We start from the raw sequence: 16,922 nt of genomic DNA on the forward strand, positions 1-16,922 counted from the left end.
GAGCCGCCGGAACCGGCACCGGGGGTCGGGGCGCAGCACCGGGACTGGCACCGGGGGGTCGGTGAGCAGCGGGGCCGGGGGTTTTGCAGGCGCTCCGGGAGCAGCCCGGGGCCGCTCCGCCCCGTGGGAACCCGCCGGGACCGGGACACCGCGGGACGCTGCTGTCCCTCTCCCGAGTCTCCACCGGCTTCGGCCCCACCGCCAGCGCAGGCGACACCGGTGCCGGCCCCCGTCCTGGACCCGGGAGCGGTCGGGGGGGCCAGGGGCGGGCTCGCCTCTACGGGAGACGCAGCGGAGTGGGGCGGGCAGAACCTGTCCCGGTGCCTGTCCCTGTCCTTATCCCCATCCCTGTCCCGTTGCTTGTCCCTGTCCCTGTCCTGCTCCCGCTCCCGGTGTCAGTGTCGGTGCTGTTGCCGGTCCCGGTGCTGGTCCCGGGCCCGGCCCGGCCGTGGCGGGGGCAGCGGGCCCGGGTCTCTCCGTCTCGCCCGCCCCGTCGCGGCATCCCCGGGGCGCGCCCCGCGACAGCTGCCGCGTTCCCGCCCGCCCTGCCCCGGGGGCCGCGCAGCCCCGACCCCGCGCCAGGCAGCGGGGCCCCCGCGCCCCTCCGCATCGCCCGGCCCCCCCGCCGCCCGCCCCGCCGGGCCCCGCCGGGCAGGGGCTGCAGGCTCTGGGCCGGGGGGGCGGCAGGGACAGCTGCCGGGCCGGGGGGGGCCCGGCCCGCTCGGCAGCACATGTGCTGTCACTCAGCCAGCCCGGCCGTTATTTTAGCTCGGGGCTGGCGAGCGGCTCGGGGCTGGCGGCCGGACTGCGCCCCGCTCTGCCATGGGCCCCCCGCTCCTCCTCGCCTGCCTGCTCGCCCCCCTCTGCGCTCGGGTAAGGGGTGCGGGGAGATGGGGATGGGGTGAGGATGGGGATGGGGACCCCCCAGCTCTGTGCCCTGGGAAGGCCAGCCGGGTTGGGAAACCTGGACACGGTACTGGGGAGCAGCCGGACCCCAGACCCCACAGAGACATGTCCCTGGGGGTGGCGGGGATGGGGACAGGGGTGGCGGGGGCTTGGTGCCCCTCTTGGGCCATTTCCCACCCCACAGATGGCAGCGGCGGGGGGCAGCCTGCGGCTCCGGCACACTGCCTGCATTTGTGAACCGCGAGATGGGATTTGGGGGAGGGTTAGGTGCTCAGAAACAGCCTGCTCCCCCCTTTCCCACCCCAGCTGTGCTCCCAGACTCCCCTGCACCCCCCTGTCCATGCATGTCCCCCCAGAACCCCTCACTGCGGTTTCAGGCCTGAGCCATATGGGGCTGTTGAGGTTCTGGCCTGGGCTCCACAGCCGGGTGCTCAGGGCAGGGGAAGGAAAAGGGATCTGTCGGGCAGACCCCCTCAGCAGCAGGACCCCTCATGCCCCCACCACCCTCCCCATCCACCCAAAGCTCTAGCAGCCCCCCGCGAAGGGCGGGGTCTCGCCTGGGGAGGGCAGAGGGACAGCTGGAAGCCACAGGACAGCTCTCATCACAGCCTGAAAACAAGATCCTTGTCCTGTCCATCCCATGGAACTGGCACGCAGCCCCCCTGCCCCTGCACAGCCCCTCACCATCCCCAGGGACCCCCAGCACAGCCATCCCCGCTGCCCCGCTCCCCAGCCCTGGGCAGAGTCCCCACGCAGGGACCCAGGGCTCCCCGGCACCCAGCGGTGCAGCCGGGATGGGTGCAGATGTGGGGGGGTGCAGATGTGGGTGCAGGGCCTGGCACTGCCCAGATGTGCTCCTTCCCCGGGGACAGAGCCTTGACCAATGTGCCGTTGGGCTGCATGCACAGCTCCTGCCCCCCTCCCTACCCCCATCTCCCAGCCCCACACCTGCTCCCCACAGCTCCGGACCCCTATGCCACACACCCAAACACCTGACCCCCCAGCCCAGTCCCTCACAGCCCCTAGACCCATCCTAACCCCCATAGCTCCCTGGCCCCTCTTGCAGCCCCACCAAGTCCTGCTTCCCCAGTCCCTGCTCCTAATCCCCCCCTTCACAGTGCCCAGCTCCATGCCAGCCCTCCCCATCCTCCTATTGCCCCCCAGCAGCCCAGCTCTGTGCCCCAGCTGGGCCACCCGTGCAGCCTAAACCGATCCCTGATCCTCCCACCCTTGCTGCCACATCCATGTGGTGACAGTGGCGTGGGCTGGGGCACACCAGACCCTGCCCTCCTGGGGTAACTCCTTCACCCCAACCGTGGGGGTCCCGCAGGACACAGCCCAGCCGTGGTACGGGGCTGTGCATGGGGGATCACCGGGGTAATTTGTGGGGCACCCCTTCCCAGCGAGCCTGGCAGGACACCTGTCACAGTCACATCAGGATGTCAGGGGACTGACAGAGACCCCCATGGGGGAGCTGGGTGGCCTCTCCGCTCCCCCAGACCCAACCCCACCAGGGTGTGCCAGTGCTGTGCACCCCAGCACCGTGCACCCCAGCACTGTGTATCCCAGCACTGTGCACCCTGGCACTGTGCACCGGGGTCCTGCCCCCTGTCCCAGCACTGCACGGCACTCTGGTGGTTTCAGGGTCACCAGCAGCACCGTGTCCCCCCACAGGGCGCCAGCCCAGCCCAGCCGGGTGCCACAGCCCTGGGCAGCCCCCGGGCCTGGTGGCAGCACGAGGGTCTGCGGCGGGTGAAGAGAGCCTGGGTGATCCCCCCCATCAGCATCTCGGAGAACCACAAGCGCATCCCCCACCTCCTGGTGCAGGTAGGCAGGGACCCCCTCACCAGGTAGCAGGGTGGGGGGCACTCTGGTCAGGGGGGTTGCATGAGGGCACCCCAGGAGGGGGACATGGCATGGGGGGAGACTCACTCGGTGCAGAGTGGGACCCCAGGTTGGGGACAGACCCCCCAGCCTCGGGACCACCAGCCCTGCTTTTCCTGGGGCAGATTAAGTCGGACAAGCAGCAGCCTGGGGGGGTGATCTACAGCATCAAGGGGCCGGGGGTGGACGAGGAGCCCCTGGGCATCTTCTCCATCGACAAGTTCAGTGGGAAGGTCTTCCTCAACGCCATGCTGGACCGGGAGGAGAACGACCGTTTTCGGGTAAGGATGCTGCCTGGCTGCCTCCACCCCGCCGCTGGGCCCCGACCCACCCGCTCTGCACCCGCAGCTGAAAGCCTTCGCGCTGGACCTGGGCGGCATGACGCTGGAGGACCCCACTGACCTGGAGATCATCGTGGTGGACCAGAACGACAACCGGCCGCTCTTCCGGCAGGACGTCTTCACGGGGCATGTGGTGGAGGGGGCTGAGCCAGGTGGGTCCAGCTGGGGGGGCTGTGGCTGGGGGGACAAGCTAGCCCCCACGTCGACACCCACCGGGATGCTCCTGTGGCCGCAGGGACCTGCGTGATGACAGCGGATGCCACCGATGCTGATGACCCCGACACGGACAACGCGGTGCTGCGGTACTCCATCCTGGAACAGGGCGGTGCTGGCATGTTCAGCATCAACGCCACAACCGGCGAGATCTGCACCGCGCGGCCTGGCCTCGACCGTGAGGTAGCGGGCACGGGGTGGGGCATGGGCAGCACCGGGGTGGCACTGGGACTGTAGACCCCCCAGCTGGTGAAACCACAGCTCCAGCCATAAGCAGCTGCAGGTGTGGGGACAGGGCAGGTGGCCATCAGCTGAGGGACCTCTGGGCTCCCAGTGGGGCTGGAGGGGCTCAGCACCGGTATCCTGTCCTTCCCCGCAGACCGTGGGGGTGTACAACCTGACGGTGCAGGCAGCCGACATGTCCGGGGATGGGCTGACCACCACCGCCACGGCTGTCATCTACCTGGAGGACATCAATGACAATCCCCCCGAGTTCACCAAGGAGGAGGTAGCAGCTGGGGCGGGGTGTGGGGACACGTGGGGGTCAGCGGGGTGGGAGCTGATCCCCCCCACGGCAGCAGCGTCCCAGGGGGCAGATACCAGCCCCACACCGCTCCCCTCCAGTTCTCCATGGAGGTGGAGGAGCAGGCGGCTGGTGTGGATGTGGGCAAGGTCTTCGTGCACGACAAGGACCTGGCCGGCTCGCCCAACTGGCTGGCCAAATTCACCATCCTGGAGGGCGACCCCGAGGGTGCCTTCACCATCCACACTGACCCTCACACCAACGACGGCGTGCTCTCCGTGGCCAAGGTGGGCTGGGGGCAGACGGGGGGCTTTGGGGGGGGCATCCCATGGCTCAGCTGACCCATGGCCCCTCTTGGCAGCCGCTGGACCACGAGGTGCGGGACCGCTTCGAGCTGACGGTGTCAGTGCAGAACGAGCGGCCGCTGGAGCCCACGGCTCCCGCCAGTCCCCGGGCGCTGGCCACTGTGCGGGTGCGGGTGCGGGACGTGAACGAGGCGCCCGTCTTCCGCGAGAACCCGCGGCGGGTTAGTGTGCTGGAGGGGGCCCCTCCAGGCACCCCCATCACCACCTACACGGCCAGCGACCCCGACACCCGCCAGCTCCAGACCCTCACGTGAGTCGCAGACACAGGTTTTGTCACCCGCTCCCATCGCATCGCCTCCCAGCGCCCACCGCGTTCAGGCTCTTATGTTTGCAGCCCACGGCGGGTGTTTTGGGGGGCGTGACAGCGTGCACCCCCCTGCGCCCACAGCTATGCGCTGCTGTACGACCCAGCGGACTGGCTGCAGCTGGACCCGCACGCCGGCACCGTCCGCACCAAGCGGGAGCTGCTGCACCCCTCCGCCTACCTGCAGGGGGGCTGGTACATCGCCCTGGTCCTCGCCCGCGACGACGGTGAGCAGCCCCCCTCAACATGTCCGTCCCCTCCTCTGTCCCCTCCTCTGTCCCCTCCTGAACCCCCTCTCTGTGCCCCCAGCCGAGCCCCCGCTCTCCGCCACGGGCACGCTCTCCATCGAGATCCTGGAGGTGAACGACCACGCACCGCTGCTGCAGCCGCCGGCCGGGGTGCTCTGCGGACGGCCGGGCCGCGGGGGGAACCTGCTGCTGGGGGCCACGGACGACGACCGACCCCCCCACGGTGCCCCCTTCCACTTCCAGCTCAGCCCCCAGCACCCCCAGCTCGCCCGCAACTGGAGCATCACCCGCTTCAACGGTGAGGGCTGGCGGAGAGGGGGCTGCTGCATGGGGGGGACCCCGCTCACCCCTGTCCCCCCCGCAGTGACCCACGCAGTGCTGGCCGTGCTGGCGGAGCTGCCCCAAGGGCTCTACTCGCTCCCGCTGCTGCTGCGGGACTCGGGGTCCCCCCCGCGGGAGCGGCAGCAGCTGCTGAACCTCTCGGTGTGTCACTGCGGCCGGGACGGCACTTGTCAGGACGGTGTCCTGGCCGCTGCCACCGCTGGGGCCGGTGTCACCCTCGGTGCCCTGATGATCATCCTCGGCAGCAGCATCCTCCTCCTCGGTGAGTGAGACCCCTGACCATCCTCCCCCAGCCCTCCATCCTGCCCCCCCAGCGCCCCAGCCCCATGCCGGTCCTGGCCACCCATCTCAACCCCCCCAGCAGGTGCCATCACCTCGTCCCCCACACATCACCCCATCCTGGTCCAGGACACCCCCTCCAGTCCCTACCCACGACCCCAACCCCCCACCCCAGCAACCCCTTCTCACTCCTTCCAAGACCCCCCCAGACCATCTCCCTCACCTCCCACCCCACCCCATCACCCCCCGCCCAGCACCCCCACACCAAATCCCTCCCTGCATCCCCACCCACCTCATCCCAACCCAACCAGCAGCCCCGCCGGCCCGTGTCCCCCCTCTCCGTGCGCCTGTGCCCCCCCGTGCCCACCCTCGCTGTGCCCGCAGCGCTGGCGGGGCTGGGGGCTGCGGGGGTGCGCGGCCGCCGCCGGGCCCTGCGCAAGGGGCTGCTGCAGCGCTCGCGGGACGACGTGCGCGACAACATCCTCAACTACGACGAGCAGGGCGGGGGCGAGGAGGACCAGGTGAGCGGGACCCGGGGGAGGGGCCCAAGGTGGGGGGGCTGTCCCTGACCCCCTGCATCCCGCAGGACGCCTACGACATCAACCAGCTCCGGCACCCCGAGCTCTTCTCGCCGCGGGCCAAGCCCCCGGTGCGCAGGGACGCCCCGCTCAGCTCCGCCAGCCCCCCGGGCCCCCGCAAGCTGCCCAGCAGCCCCTCAGACATCGAGGATTTCATCAATGAGGTGGGGACAGGGCCCGGTCCCCCCCTTACACGCAGCCCCCCGGCGGGGCTGACGGTGTCCCCTTGTCCCCACAGGGGCTGGAGGCGGCCGACAGCGACCCCAGCGTCCCCCCCTACGACACCGCCCTCATCTACGACTACGAGGGCTCGGGCTCCATCGCCAGCCCCCTCAGCTCCATCGTCTCCAGCCTGACGGACGAGGACCAGGACTACGACTACCTGAGCGAGTGGGGGCCGCGCTTCCGCCGCCTGGCAGACCTGTACGGGCAGTAGCGGCGACGGGGGCCGAGGGGGGTTTGCACACACGTGTGCATGGGATGCCCAGGTGCAGGGGCTTTGCACATGTGTGCGCACCGAGCAAGGCCTCAGCGCAGGGGGTCACACGCCTGCACACACCTGCCCAGCAAACCGCAGGAAAGCAGACCACCCGCAAAAGGGGACACCCCGGGGAAAGACCCTGCAGAGCCAGGGGGGTGAGGGGTGCCCTGGTTCCCTCCATAATAAACACCCCAGAAAAGGGGGCTGGTGGTGTGGGTGCCACGCGGGGCCCCCCACCACACCAGCCGCCTGTAGAAACAAGGCACTTTTATTGGCAGCTGCGAGCACCCACTGCAAACACCCCGGGGGGGCATCACCCCCGCCCCAGGACTCCCAGCACAGCTCCTCCCGGGGCAGGATCCAGCCCCAGTGTGGGGTGGGTGCGCTGCCCCCCAGCCCAGCCATTGCATGTGTCACAGGTGCACCTCGCTGTCCCCATGAGCACCACAGGTGGGGGTCCCTGTTCTCTACGGGGGGGGCACCAGCACTGTGCTCAGCCCCCCCAGCAGCAGGAAGATCCTGGGGGGGCACAGCTACATCTCACAGGGCGGGGCTGGCGGGCCCAGCATCCTCTTGGTGGAGGCGGCGAGGCGGGAGTAGTCGTGGGGGATGCCGTGGGGGGCGAGCAGGGGCAGGTGGTCCTCACGGGGGGGGCGGCGGAAGAGGGGGGGCCGGCGCTGGCTCTCGCCGTCCTGCAGGGACTGGGGCAGGCTGCGGCCCTGGCTCTCGGGCAGCAGCATGATGCTGAGGACGGCGAGGATGGCGAAGGAGGCAAACACCACGTGGTGCAGGAAGAAGCCCCGGCTGTTGGGGATGGCAGTGATGGGGGCGGCCGCCTTGCCCACGAAACTGGCCCCCATGATGAGGCCCAGCCCGGCACCCCTGTGGGAGAAACATGCTCAGAAGGGACCCAGGGGACCATGCCCGGGTTCCCGCCACCCCAGTGTGGCACGGGGAGGGTGGCAGCTCCCCCCTTACCTGACCACGGTGGGGAGGACCTCGCTGGCAAAGAAGATGCTGAGCATGGTGACGGCGTGAGAGGCAGCGACACCCACCACAGACAGGGTCAGGACAATGAGGTCCAGCAGGTCTGGGGGGAGGAAACACCATCAAATCCTGCACATCCACCCCTTCGAGCATCCTGTTCCCACCGCAGGGGGGTGGGGGTCCCCTGTCCATCCCTCTGTCCTTACACTGGGTGAGGGCCAGCAGCAGGAGGGAGGAGATGCCGGTGAGGATGGTGCAGAGCAGGAGGACAGCGCGGCGCCCGAAGCGCTCGGCCGTCAGGCAGATGAAGAGGCAAGCGGCCGCCTCGGTGCCCACCAGCACGAAGTAGGAGGAGAAGAAGTGAGGCAGGTGGGGGGCCAGGTTGCGGGTGAAGCAGTGGCGGATGCCGGAGCCGATGAACCTGTGGGAAGAGCAGGGTCAGGGGGCTGTGAACAGGACCCCCCCACAACCATCCCCTCCACCTGCTCACGCTGCGAAGCCGAGGATGACGCTGTTCTTCCAGATGACCCTGGTGCCGAAGATCTCGCAGACGGCGTGGTACCGGGGCTGCGGGGACCCCTCGGACAGGGACTCCAGCTCTGCCACGACAGGGGGACCCGCGTTAGAGCTGGCACTGTCCCACTGCCCCTGGCACCAGTGGTTTGGTTTGGTCTGGCCCCCACCACGCACCCGCGAGGAAGCTTTCCTGGTGGCAGGAGCCGTTGTCGGAACCGGGGCCGCTGCTTTCAGCCAGCGCCTGCAGGGTCTTCCTGGCCCTTTCCAGCTGCCGGGTGGCCAGCAGCCAGCGTGGCGACTCCAGCAGCAGCGCCGGGCACCTGGGGCACAAGCGTTGGGGTCACGGGGCTCCCCAGGGGCCTGGCCCCGCTCCAGCGCTGACCTCCCCTTCCTGGCTTCAGGGCAACGCTGCCCAGAAACCCGCAACTTCAAACCTGAGCAAACATTTACTCGGGGCGGGGGGGGGTCCTTGTGCTCCACCTGGAGAGCCCTGGACAGCCTTTGATCCCCAGCGTGGCCCCGGGCAAGGTGTGCCGGGCTGGGGTGCTGGCCCGGCGCTCCCCAGGCACAGTACCAGTTTGGCACCAGTCCCAGAGCTCAGCAGCCCCTCCCTGCGCACACAGCCCCCCAGCCCAGGGGGGTCCTTACCACCAGCAGGCAGCCAGCAGAGCCAGGATCATGGTGACAGCGCCCTGCAGCACCCGCCAGTCCCGGCACAGCACCGCCAGCCCCGGCAGCAGCAGCTCCCCGGCGATCCAGAAGAACCCGGCCACCATGGTCACCCCCAGCCGGTGCGGGGGGTCGCACAGCTCCAGCCCTGCAGGGGGGGCGAGGGGGCACCATGGGTGCCATGGTCATGGGGCATCCTGCACCCTGGAGCATCCTCGGTCCCCACGCCACCACCCAGCCCTGCCGGACACTCACGTGCCACGTAGAGGGAGAGGAAGGCGCCCGCCAGCGCCGCCCCGAAGAGCAGCCGAGCAACCAGGACCATGACGAAGTTCACAGCCAGCGTCACACTGAGGCCCAGGGGCACCGCCAGCACCAGGGACACCACGAAGGTGGAACGGCGGCCAAACCTGCAGGGGAAGGACAGTGAGCAGGGCTGGGGATGGTGCCCCGATGCCTGGGGGGGCTGCCGCGGGGACCCTCGGCTACCTGTCACAGGCCAGGCCGGCGGTGACGCTGCCCAGTGTCCAGCCCAGCAGGTGCGTGGTCTGCTCCAGGGGCACCTTCCAGCGCGAGGTGCACACCAGGTCCCACTGCGGGTGAGGGGGGACACGGCAGAGACACGTCGGCAGGGGGGTCCTGGCAGACCCCCCGCAGGGCTGGGACAGACGGGGTCACCAACCCCATGAGTTGCCTGGGGGGCTTCTGGCCAGCCCCCACCCCACAAGTAGAAATGTGGGGCTGGATGTGGAGGGACAGTGCTGAGAGCCCTCAGAGCTCTGTCCCCTGTCCCTCCGACACTTCTTCCCCCAGGGCTCCCCCAGCCACCTCCAAAGCCCCTTCCACGGGTACCTCCCACCTTACCCCCCCAGAACCTCTCTCCCTTCCCCAGGATCCCTGGTCGCCCCCATGCAAAGTCCCCCTCCCCACCCGCTGCACTTTCCCACGGGACCCTTGCTGGTGTCCCCAGCTTGCTCCCCGCCGCTCCCCCATCAGGCTCCTTTTCCCCCTCCCCAGACATCCATCCCCAAAGCCTTTCCCCATAAACACGACCCCTTCTGTATCCAGGGGTCGCCCCCCAGCCCCCTCCAAAACCACAGACCCCGCCGGCCCCAGGGGCTCCCCCCCGGCCCTGTGACCCCCGCCCCCCCAAACCTGGGTGACGAGGTTGGAGCGCAGGCCGGCAGCGGGCAGGGCGTAGTGCCAGCCGCGGGTGCAGGGCCCGGTGCCGTTGGGCCGGGCGCTGCCGGTGCCCGTGGGGCGGTACCGGTAGAGCTGACACGGGCTCCAGCCGCCGCGGAGCCGCGGGACGGCGGCGCGGAGCAGCGCGGCCCCCGCCAGCCGCCGCAGCGCGGGGGGCAGCAGCGCCGCGTCGGGCCGGCAGCGGTGGGGGGGCGCGGCGCCCAGCGCCCAGCCCAGCGCCCAGCCCAGCGCCAGCGCCGCGCACGGCAGCCACCCCCCCGCCGCCCGCCGGCCCCGCGGACGCGACCCCCCCGCCGCCGCCATCAGCCGCCGCCGCCGCCACCGGGGATCGCGCGGGCTCGGCAGCCGGCAGGTGGGGGCGGAGCGGCCCCGCCCAGCGCCGGCCCCGCCCGGCTCGGCCTCCCCCGCCCGGTTCTGCCCTCCTTAACCCCACCGGGTCAGCCCCCCAGCACCGGTTCGCCCTTCCCAACCCGGTTCACCGCCCCACCTGGTTCTTTCTCCCTAGGCCCGGTTCCACCCCCCAGCTCGGTTCGTTCCCCCCAGCCCGGTTCGGCCCCCCAAGCCCGATTTGCCCCCCACACCCCAGTTCACTCTTCCCACTCCGGTTCACCCCCAGCCCGGCTCAGTGCCCCCAGCCCGGTTCACCCCCAGCCCAGTTCAGTGCCCCCAGCCCGGTTCACCCCCAGCCCGGTCCAGTCCCCCCAACCCGGTTCGCCCTGCCCAGTCCTGGTTCAGGCCCCTCAGCCCCGTTCGCCCCTCCCAAACCGGTTCGGCCCCCTTCCCCAGTTCACCACTCCACCCCGGTTCACCCCCCCGCCCGGTTTGCCCCCAGAGCCGTTCACCTCCCAAGCCCCGGTTTGTGCTCCCAGCCTGGTTAAGCCCCCAAAGCCCGATTTGCACAGACCCGCCCCGTCCTGTTCATCCCCCCAGCCCAGTTCTGTTCCGCTCTCCCTGGGATTCCAGACAAGCACGGGGGGACCGGCAGGTCCAGTTGGTGCTGGGGGTCCCAGGGGTGCAGCCGGGGGTGCCAGGACCCCACTGCGACCACCCACCAGTGCACCCAGCTCCCCCTAAACCTCTAAGGGGGCTGGTGGGCTCTGCCCCCCTCAGGAAGGGAACTGGTGAGAGCCACTCGCACCCAGTGCCACGGGGAGCCCGTGGGAAGAGCCAGCGAAGCAGCCAAGTTGCAAACAGGCTTTTTTTTTTCCTTCTTTCCAAAATTTATTTACAAACATTATCTCTGGGACAACTGCATCGCTCTGGCACTCAGCTCGGTACGTGCAACGGTAGAAAAATCACACCTGTGGTCGCTTTTTGCCCCCCTCCCCGGGAAATCGTACAGCCAAAAGGACGGGGGGGCTGCGGCGGCGCAGGCCCCCGGTACCCAGAGCTGTGTCCACGAACCACAGCATGAAAAAGTGACACGGGTGCGTTACAGAGCAGGGAGCATGGCGCTGCCCGGCCCAGGAGGTACCTGCACCCACCAACCCGGCGGCACCGGGAGGAAAACTTACCCCGGGGGGCTCCGGAGCCTCCCAGCACTGGGGTGAGAAGACAGTACAGGACTTTTCTTGCTCTACATGGTTGATTAAAGGTGTCTCCATGCTTACAGGGAATAATTTATGGTAATTTAACAAAAGACAGAGCAGGGCTGGAGATAAGAAATAAATGTCACTTGTGGCTGCTTTCTTGTTGAAACCTCTGGGCAACCAGCCCATGGTGCCCAGGCAGGAGGGGGGTCAGGGGAAGGCAGGACCCCCCGGCTCTTGCATTGGAGTGAAACCCTTGAGCTCCCTGGCCCAAGGACGGTGGAAAATTCCTCAACCAGCTGCAAAGCTGGTGGCTGAGTCGGGCGAGCCGGGTGCAGAGCCGTCCCAGCGCGGTGGGCACCCTCCTGCCAGGGACCTGTGTGTTGCCGCGATACTGGCAGCGCCGGCCTGTGCTGCCCGCTCCTGCCTGTGCTGCCCGCGCCCCGGGGAGGGCTCGGTGCTCCCCGCGCTCCCAGACCGCCCGCCGCAGGAGCGGGGCTGCCTGGGCTGAACGAGAGCCTGCGCCGCAGAAAGAGGCGAATGGGGCTGCAAAGTGGCTGAGAATTCGGCGTGTCCCCTCCGTCCCCCCCAGCTGAGCAGAGGATGAGGAGCCCAACCACATTTATAACATTTCTGCTTCCAAAAGCAGCAGCTGAGACATTCACCCAGCACGTGCACCCTGCAAAGCCCAACAGAGAAAGCAGGAGAACCCGGCGCCGGCAGTGGGTGTTCAGGGGGCAGCCAGGGAAGGCCAAGCAGCAGGTGTGAGCAAGGCACAGAGTCTTGGAAGAGGCACTTAAATCTGTCTCCAGTGTTGTCCTTGCAAGGTTGTGCTTGAGGGTCGACTTTGCCAACTGCATTAAGCCCGGGCTGGGTCGTGGTTCTGCCGAGAGCCGCACGTCCAGCACCATCCCCTGCAGAAGAGGCCGCGGTGCCAGCACACGGCAGCAGGATGGCCGCAGAACAGCTGGCACCCAACCCAAGAGCGAGTCGGGCAACGCCGAGCTGGTGGCTCCTTCCCACCACGGAGCAGCCTCAGCAGTGATCTGCAAACCCCCGCAGCGTGTCCCTGCCCCGAACCCCCGCAGTGTGTCCCCAGCCCCACAAACCCGTGCTGTGTGTCACCTGCCACAAACCCACGCAACGTGCATGCCCAGAACATTACCGAGCCTCCCCCGGTCCCTCCCGGGCTGCAGAGGACTGGGACACGCTGGGGGCAGAGCACAGCACCGTGTGACTGCTCCTGCCAGACCCAGGCATCATCTTTCTGTGGGATTACAGACTCCTCTGCAGTATTAAAAAGAAGGAAAGAAGAGCAACTGGCCTCTTGATCCAGAAAGTACCCAGCGCCGGTGCCCCAGCACCACAACGGGCAGCGCTGGGCTCCCCCATCCTTCTCCAAGCTTTGCAGCCCCAAAACAGCAGCTCCGCAACTTGCAGCCGCTACGGATACACAGGGTCCGTAAAACCCACCAGCCCCAGCCCAAACGTCACCCGTCACATCACTCTGCACCCCCAGTTGGCGCATGGTCCACCCCGCCACAACCGGCTGCACCGCTGGGTTTCTGGTACCACCCAACACAAAACAGGAAAAAAACAACACAGTGTTAAAAATCAGGTCAGCATCCCCACACCACGGACCGCGGCCAGACCTGTGCGTACCTGAGAGCATCAGACGGGCTTCCACGTGACACCACACGCCGTCCCGGCACTTATTTTGTCCTTGACAGGGAAAGTGCTGCCTAGGGTGAACTATACATACAAAGATAATTTTAATTAATTTATTTATTTCTTTACACATAACTGAAAGTGATGTTACAGTACATAAGTTATTTACAACTGTGCAGTAATGTGTTGCAAAATAAATTATCTAGAAGGCAGCAAAAGTACATTGTTAATGTATATAAAAACTGTACAGCATTTATGGGATACAATTTTTCTTTATATGAGTATTGGCTCTGTAGTGTTTTCAAGTTATGTTCTCAGAAAGAGAAACGAAATGCCCAAGATTAAAGGAAAAAAAATATATAAACCACATGGATTTTACTCCATTAAAAACACAGTTGGCAAAGTCCTTTCTCTGCGTCACCGTCTCCCCGCCGGCCGTGCCGCTCCGGCGCACGGTGCACAGGCGGCTCCTCCGCTCCTCCCCAGGGCGGCGAGCGGACCCGGAGCCGTCCGCACCTTCAGAGCCGCCTCTGCCCAACTTGGGCACTGTCTTTTTGTTTCCAATTGTTTGTGTCTTTTTTTAAAATTTTTTTTTTTGTGTTTTCAGACATACCCAGGATGGAACAAGAAACTCAAACGCTCCCCCCCTCCCCCCATGGTTTCCTACTGCAGCTTCTCCGAGCGGAGATCCGCGACCGGTGGAAAACAGAGAGCTGGAAATCACGGTGTTCACAAGTACATGAATCGCGTGGTCGCTGGCCCCGCTCAGCAGCTTCTGCACCACGCAAAGGGTGTCCTTGGCCTCCTCCCTCCGCGCCCCTGCCAGTCTCGCCCGCTGGGCGCTCGCTGCCGCGCAGACCGGCTGCCTCCCTGCGCGGGGAGACGCGCCCCGGCCCGCTGCCCGGCGGAGCTGCCGTCAGTCCGGAAGCGAGGGACGCGTTGTGAAGAAAGTGCAATTATTTTTCTTATTGTTTTGTTTTTCTGCCGATAGCTGCTTCCTCCTCCTCTGACCAGGGATTCATCAGCAAGCGGTAAGGGTGAATGTGAGCTCGACCGCCCGACCTCGGAGGGCTCCCGTCCTTGCCAGTGTTCAGTGATGTCTCCTGGTTTGGAACTGTCATGCCGGCAAAAGCACAAAGTCATCGTTCACGTCGACCATTGGCACATAGAAGGAGGGCACCTCGTTCACACAGAGGGATTTGTGCCCCGCGGGGTCCAGCTCCTGCACCTTCAGCTGCCACTCCATCCTTTGCACCGCGTTCAAGGCGGCAGCTTCGTGTTGCTGTCGCATGAGCAGGCACGTCTGGAGCGGGGAACAAAAACCAGGCGGAGATGAGGGGTGAGCGGGAGGGGGAGGAACAGCTCCTGCTGCCCGTCCCAGCCGGCGCGGCCAGGGGACCCGCAGCCGTCACGGTGCACAGAGCAGCAAACGGAGCGAGGGATGGCACAAGCATCCTCGCAGAAGGAAACCTGGACTTGGGACGTCTGCCAAGCCCAGTTCCAGCAGGAGCAGGGGCAAACCTGAAAGGGCCTGTGGGGCGGCTTTTAGGCTCGTAGGTGCTCAGAGCACTGACCCCAGTGAGCCTCGGCACACAGTCCCCAGTGGCTGCCCAGAGCAGGGTCCTGCTCCCTTTGAGGGAGCTGCCAACCCCCTGTGTGTCACCAGCTGAAAGGACAATTGTCCCCGCTTGCCTGCCGTGCCAGGGTTTGTCACCTGGAGCTCTGCAGAGCGCCCAGCATGGGCTCCTGCCGTCTTGACGCTGGCCATAGGTTTGGAGCTCGCAGCAGCATGTGTCGCTGGCAAAGAGCGAGCCCCAAGGGTTCAGCTGACCGAGAAAGCTCCAGACCATATGGCGCGAAGCAGAGTGAACAGCCGGCCGGCCAACCCGGAGCAGAACCCGCCTCCCTTCCCCCTTTTGGGAGCCAGCAGAGGCAGCTGCGCCCCCGCAGCCCCCGCCGATGCTCCCCCCGCCCCTCTCACCTTCATCCGATCATACTTGTCATCCACGTCCTGCAACCAGGAGATGAACTGTCGCGCGTTGAAACGGTCTCTGACCGATTTGTTTTCGTCTCCCTAAGCGAAAGACATCAAAAGGGGATTACGTGGTGGATTTTTTGTACTTTAAGCCATCACAGGTCTAACAGGCCATACTCAAACCTCTCTTAGGGCACACGAGCATCAGAAACAAGAAAGGGGCCTGCGGGGAGGGAGAATAGAACAGGCTGCTCCCAGCTGCTCTTGCAGCCCTTTGCCAGGGGCTCCAGCCCCAGAGACACACACACATGGACACGCACTCCCCGTTTTCACTTGCTTTGCAGAGAATCTGTCCGTGCCAGCCCGTCACAGCACCCACACCTCTCTGCCTCCTTCAGCTCACACCCTACATCATAACGTCGTCACTGGAGAAGCACCAGCACTTGGCTGGGAAATGCCGAGGGACAGATCGAGGCTCCTGGATCAATACACCAGGTCACTAATGCGCTCAGGACCCTCCTGCCATGCAGGGTGGGCAGCAGCTGCGGGGTTGGGGCTGCGATGGTGCTGGTGGGACAGCTGGGGACCCCCGCAGCCGCACGGCACTGCCTGCGGAAACCGGACACGATTTCTCCTTCTCCAGCACCGAACTATGTGAAATCAAAGGAAGAAACGACCACTTTTTGTGGGCTGTGCGACAGGCTGGCTCTTTGAAAGCCACTGTTCAGGCACAAATCAATTTAATGGCTCTCTCCCCTTCCTTCAACAGGAAAAGACATCCCAGAGTGTAGCAAAATAAACCTTTCGAGTGTGCAGATGAACCTGATGAAGGAAGAAGGGCAGAGGGTCCTGAGACTCACTAATAGACATGAGTCAGCTCTGATCCCAAAGAGACACAATGCTCCCTGTAGCCCCATGTTCCCAGATATATTTCACACACACGGGGTATCCCAGAACACGCGACACCAGAACCCGAGATGGATTAGGCAACTCGGGCACGTGCTGGGGAGGGTTCCCGTGGGATGTCCTGCACCTCTGTGCCACGATGGGTGACAGACACCTGAGGAGGGAGAGCACCAGTAACTCCCTCCTTCCAGAAAAGCATCGTCTCCCTCGGGGTCTTGCACAGCACCTCTGGGACACCCCTTCTCCACCAGGACAGGCACTGACCTGATTTTCTAGAGGCATGTTGTAGACCTCGGAGTCCAGCAGCATGGTGCAGGCACTGAAGGGCACAGCCTGGTTGGCAATAGTCCTTGCTGCCCGACAATGAACTCGCAGAATCTCCTGCTCGCAGGAGACGATGAGCTTCTCCTGGGGAAGAGCAAACGAAGTCGTGAACGTGGCAGCCTCGGTATCGCCAGCAGAGGAAATTCGGGACCTCTTCCCCAGCAGAGATTTCCCCAGCTCCCTCCTTACCCGCTCTATGCTGTGCTGGAGCCGCAGTTTTCCCCGGACGGTCTCCTGCTGCTTGAACAGCTCCTTCAGCGGCTCTGCCAGCGACGGCGGCGGCGCGATCTGCAGCACAGGACAGCGGGGTCAGAGCCGGCGCTACCGGGCGCACACCGGCAGGCCTGCCCGATCCCCGGCACAGCCACGGCACCGAGTGCCAAGGGCTTGGTGAGGGCATCAGTGCCACCCCACCGGAGCTCGCTGCCCGTGTCCTCAGCAGCCTGGTGGCAAAGGACAACGTCCCGCCAGCGCTCAGACCACAACGAGGGGCGAGACAACCAGGCAAGAGGTGTCCAGTGCCAAGAGACGAGCTCAGCCTGCAGAACCAGAGCCTAAATCACCCCACGCGCTGCAAGGGCGGTTTGTAAAGGGGCCTGAGCGCGTCTGGTGAAGGGGATGATGCTGCTGGAGAAACACTGCCCGAACGGCCTGGGAAGGGGCCTGTGTCCTGATCTGCGC

The 16,922-nt window shown here is 66.1% G+C and overlaps 3 protein-coding genes across 3 annotated transcripts in view; 1 reads left to right on the plus strand and 2 right to left on the minus strand.

Moving 5' to 3' along the window:
* Nucleotides 1-701: 701 nt before the first annotated feature.
* Nucleotides 702-6,725, plus strand: CDH15 (cadherin 15). Its single transcript, XM_065640607.1, has 14 exons — nucleotides 702-873; nucleotides 2,581-2,733; nucleotides 2,916-3,071; nucleotides 3,139-3,283; nucleotides 3,367-3,527; nucleotides 3,724-3,852; nucleotides 3,969-4,154; nucleotides 4,229-4,482; nucleotides 4,621-4,763; nucleotides 4,846-5,082; nucleotides 5,149-5,388; nucleotides 5,790-5,926; nucleotides 5,992-6,147; nucleotides 6,222-6,725. The coding sequence occupies exons 1-14, from the start codon at nucleotides 823-825 to the stop codon at nucleotides 6,417-6,419; spliced, it is 2,346 nt and encodes a 781-aa protein (XP_065496679.1). The 5' UTR covers nucleotides 702-822; the 3' UTR covers nucleotides 6,420-6,725.
* Nucleotides 6,726-6,997: 272 nt separating this feature from the next.
* SLC22A31 (solute carrier family 22 member 31) lies at nucleotides 6,998-12,896 on the minus strand. Its single transcript, XM_065640663.1, has 11 exons — nucleotides 12,842-12,896; nucleotides 11,756-11,887; nucleotides 9,792-10,258; nucleotides 9,126-9,229; nucleotides 8,892-9,046; nucleotides 8,616-8,784; nucleotides 8,142-8,287; nucleotides 7,942-8,050; nucleotides 7,658-7,872; nucleotides 7,443-7,554; nucleotides 6,998-7,346 (listed from the first exon to the last, which is right to left on the minus strand). Exons 1-11 carry the CDS (start codon nucleotides 12,894-12,896, stop codon nucleotides 6,998-7,000), a joined length of 2,013 nt encoding a protein of 670 aa, XP_065496735.1.
* A 263-nt stretch (nucleotides 12,897-13,159) lies between these two features.
* ANKRD11 (ankyrin repeat domain containing 11) overlaps nucleotides 13,160-16,922 on the minus strand; it is a 141,374-nt gene continuing 137,611 nt past the window's right edge. Inside the window, exons 10-13 of the mRNA XM_065640605.1 lie at nucleotides 16,431-16,529; nucleotides 16,182-16,325; nucleotides 15,018-15,110; nucleotides 13,160-14,339 (exon numbers count right to left, since the gene is read on the minus strand). Coding sequence (XP_065496677.1) covers nucleotides 14,154-14,339; nucleotides 15,018-15,110; nucleotides 16,182-16,325; nucleotides 16,431-16,529 — 522 coding nt within the window. The 3' untranslated portion in view covers nucleotides 13,160-14,153. The remainder of the gene's footprint in view (nucleotides 14,340-15,017; nucleotides 15,111-16,181; nucleotides 16,326-16,430; nucleotides 16,530-16,922) is intronic.

Source organism: Caloenas nicobarica, chromosome 9, assembly GCF_036013445.1.
Source record: "Caloenas nicobarica isolate bCalNic1 chromosome 9, bCalNic1.hap1, whole genome shotgun sequence".
Lineage (NCBI taxonomy): Eukaryota > Metazoa > Chordata > Aves > Columbiformes > Columbidae > Caloenas > Caloenas nicobarica.

Excerpts from the sequence above, each read along its gene's own strand:
- SLC22A31 (XM_065640663.1), bottom strand. The coding sequence starts at position 12,896 with ATGCGCCAACTGGGGGTGCAGAGTGATGTGACGGGTGACGTTTGGGCT. Across the intron at positions 8,051-8,141 it reads CCAGGAAAGCTTCCTCGCGG|AGCTGGAGTCCCTGTCCGAG; the intron begins GTGCGTGGTGGG and ends CTGTCGTGGCAG. Across the intron at positions 7,347-7,442 it reads GTCCTCCCCACCGTGGTCAG|GGGTGCCGGGCTGGGCCTCA; the intron begins GTAAGGGGGGAG and ends TTTCTCCCACAG.
- CDH15 (XM_065640607.1), top strand. The coding sequence starts at position 823 with ATGGGCCCCCCGCTCCTCCTCGCCTGCCTGCTCGCCCCCCTCTGCGCT. Across the intron at positions 3,072-3,138 it reads AGGAGAACGACCGTTTTCGG|CTGAAAGCCTTCGCGCTGGA; the intron begins GTAAGGATGCTG and ends CTGCACCCGCAG. Across the intron at positions 3,284-3,366 it reads GGTGGAGGGGGCTGAGCCAG|GGACCTGCGTGATGACAGCG; the intron begins GTGGGTCCAGCT and ends CTGTGGCCGCAG.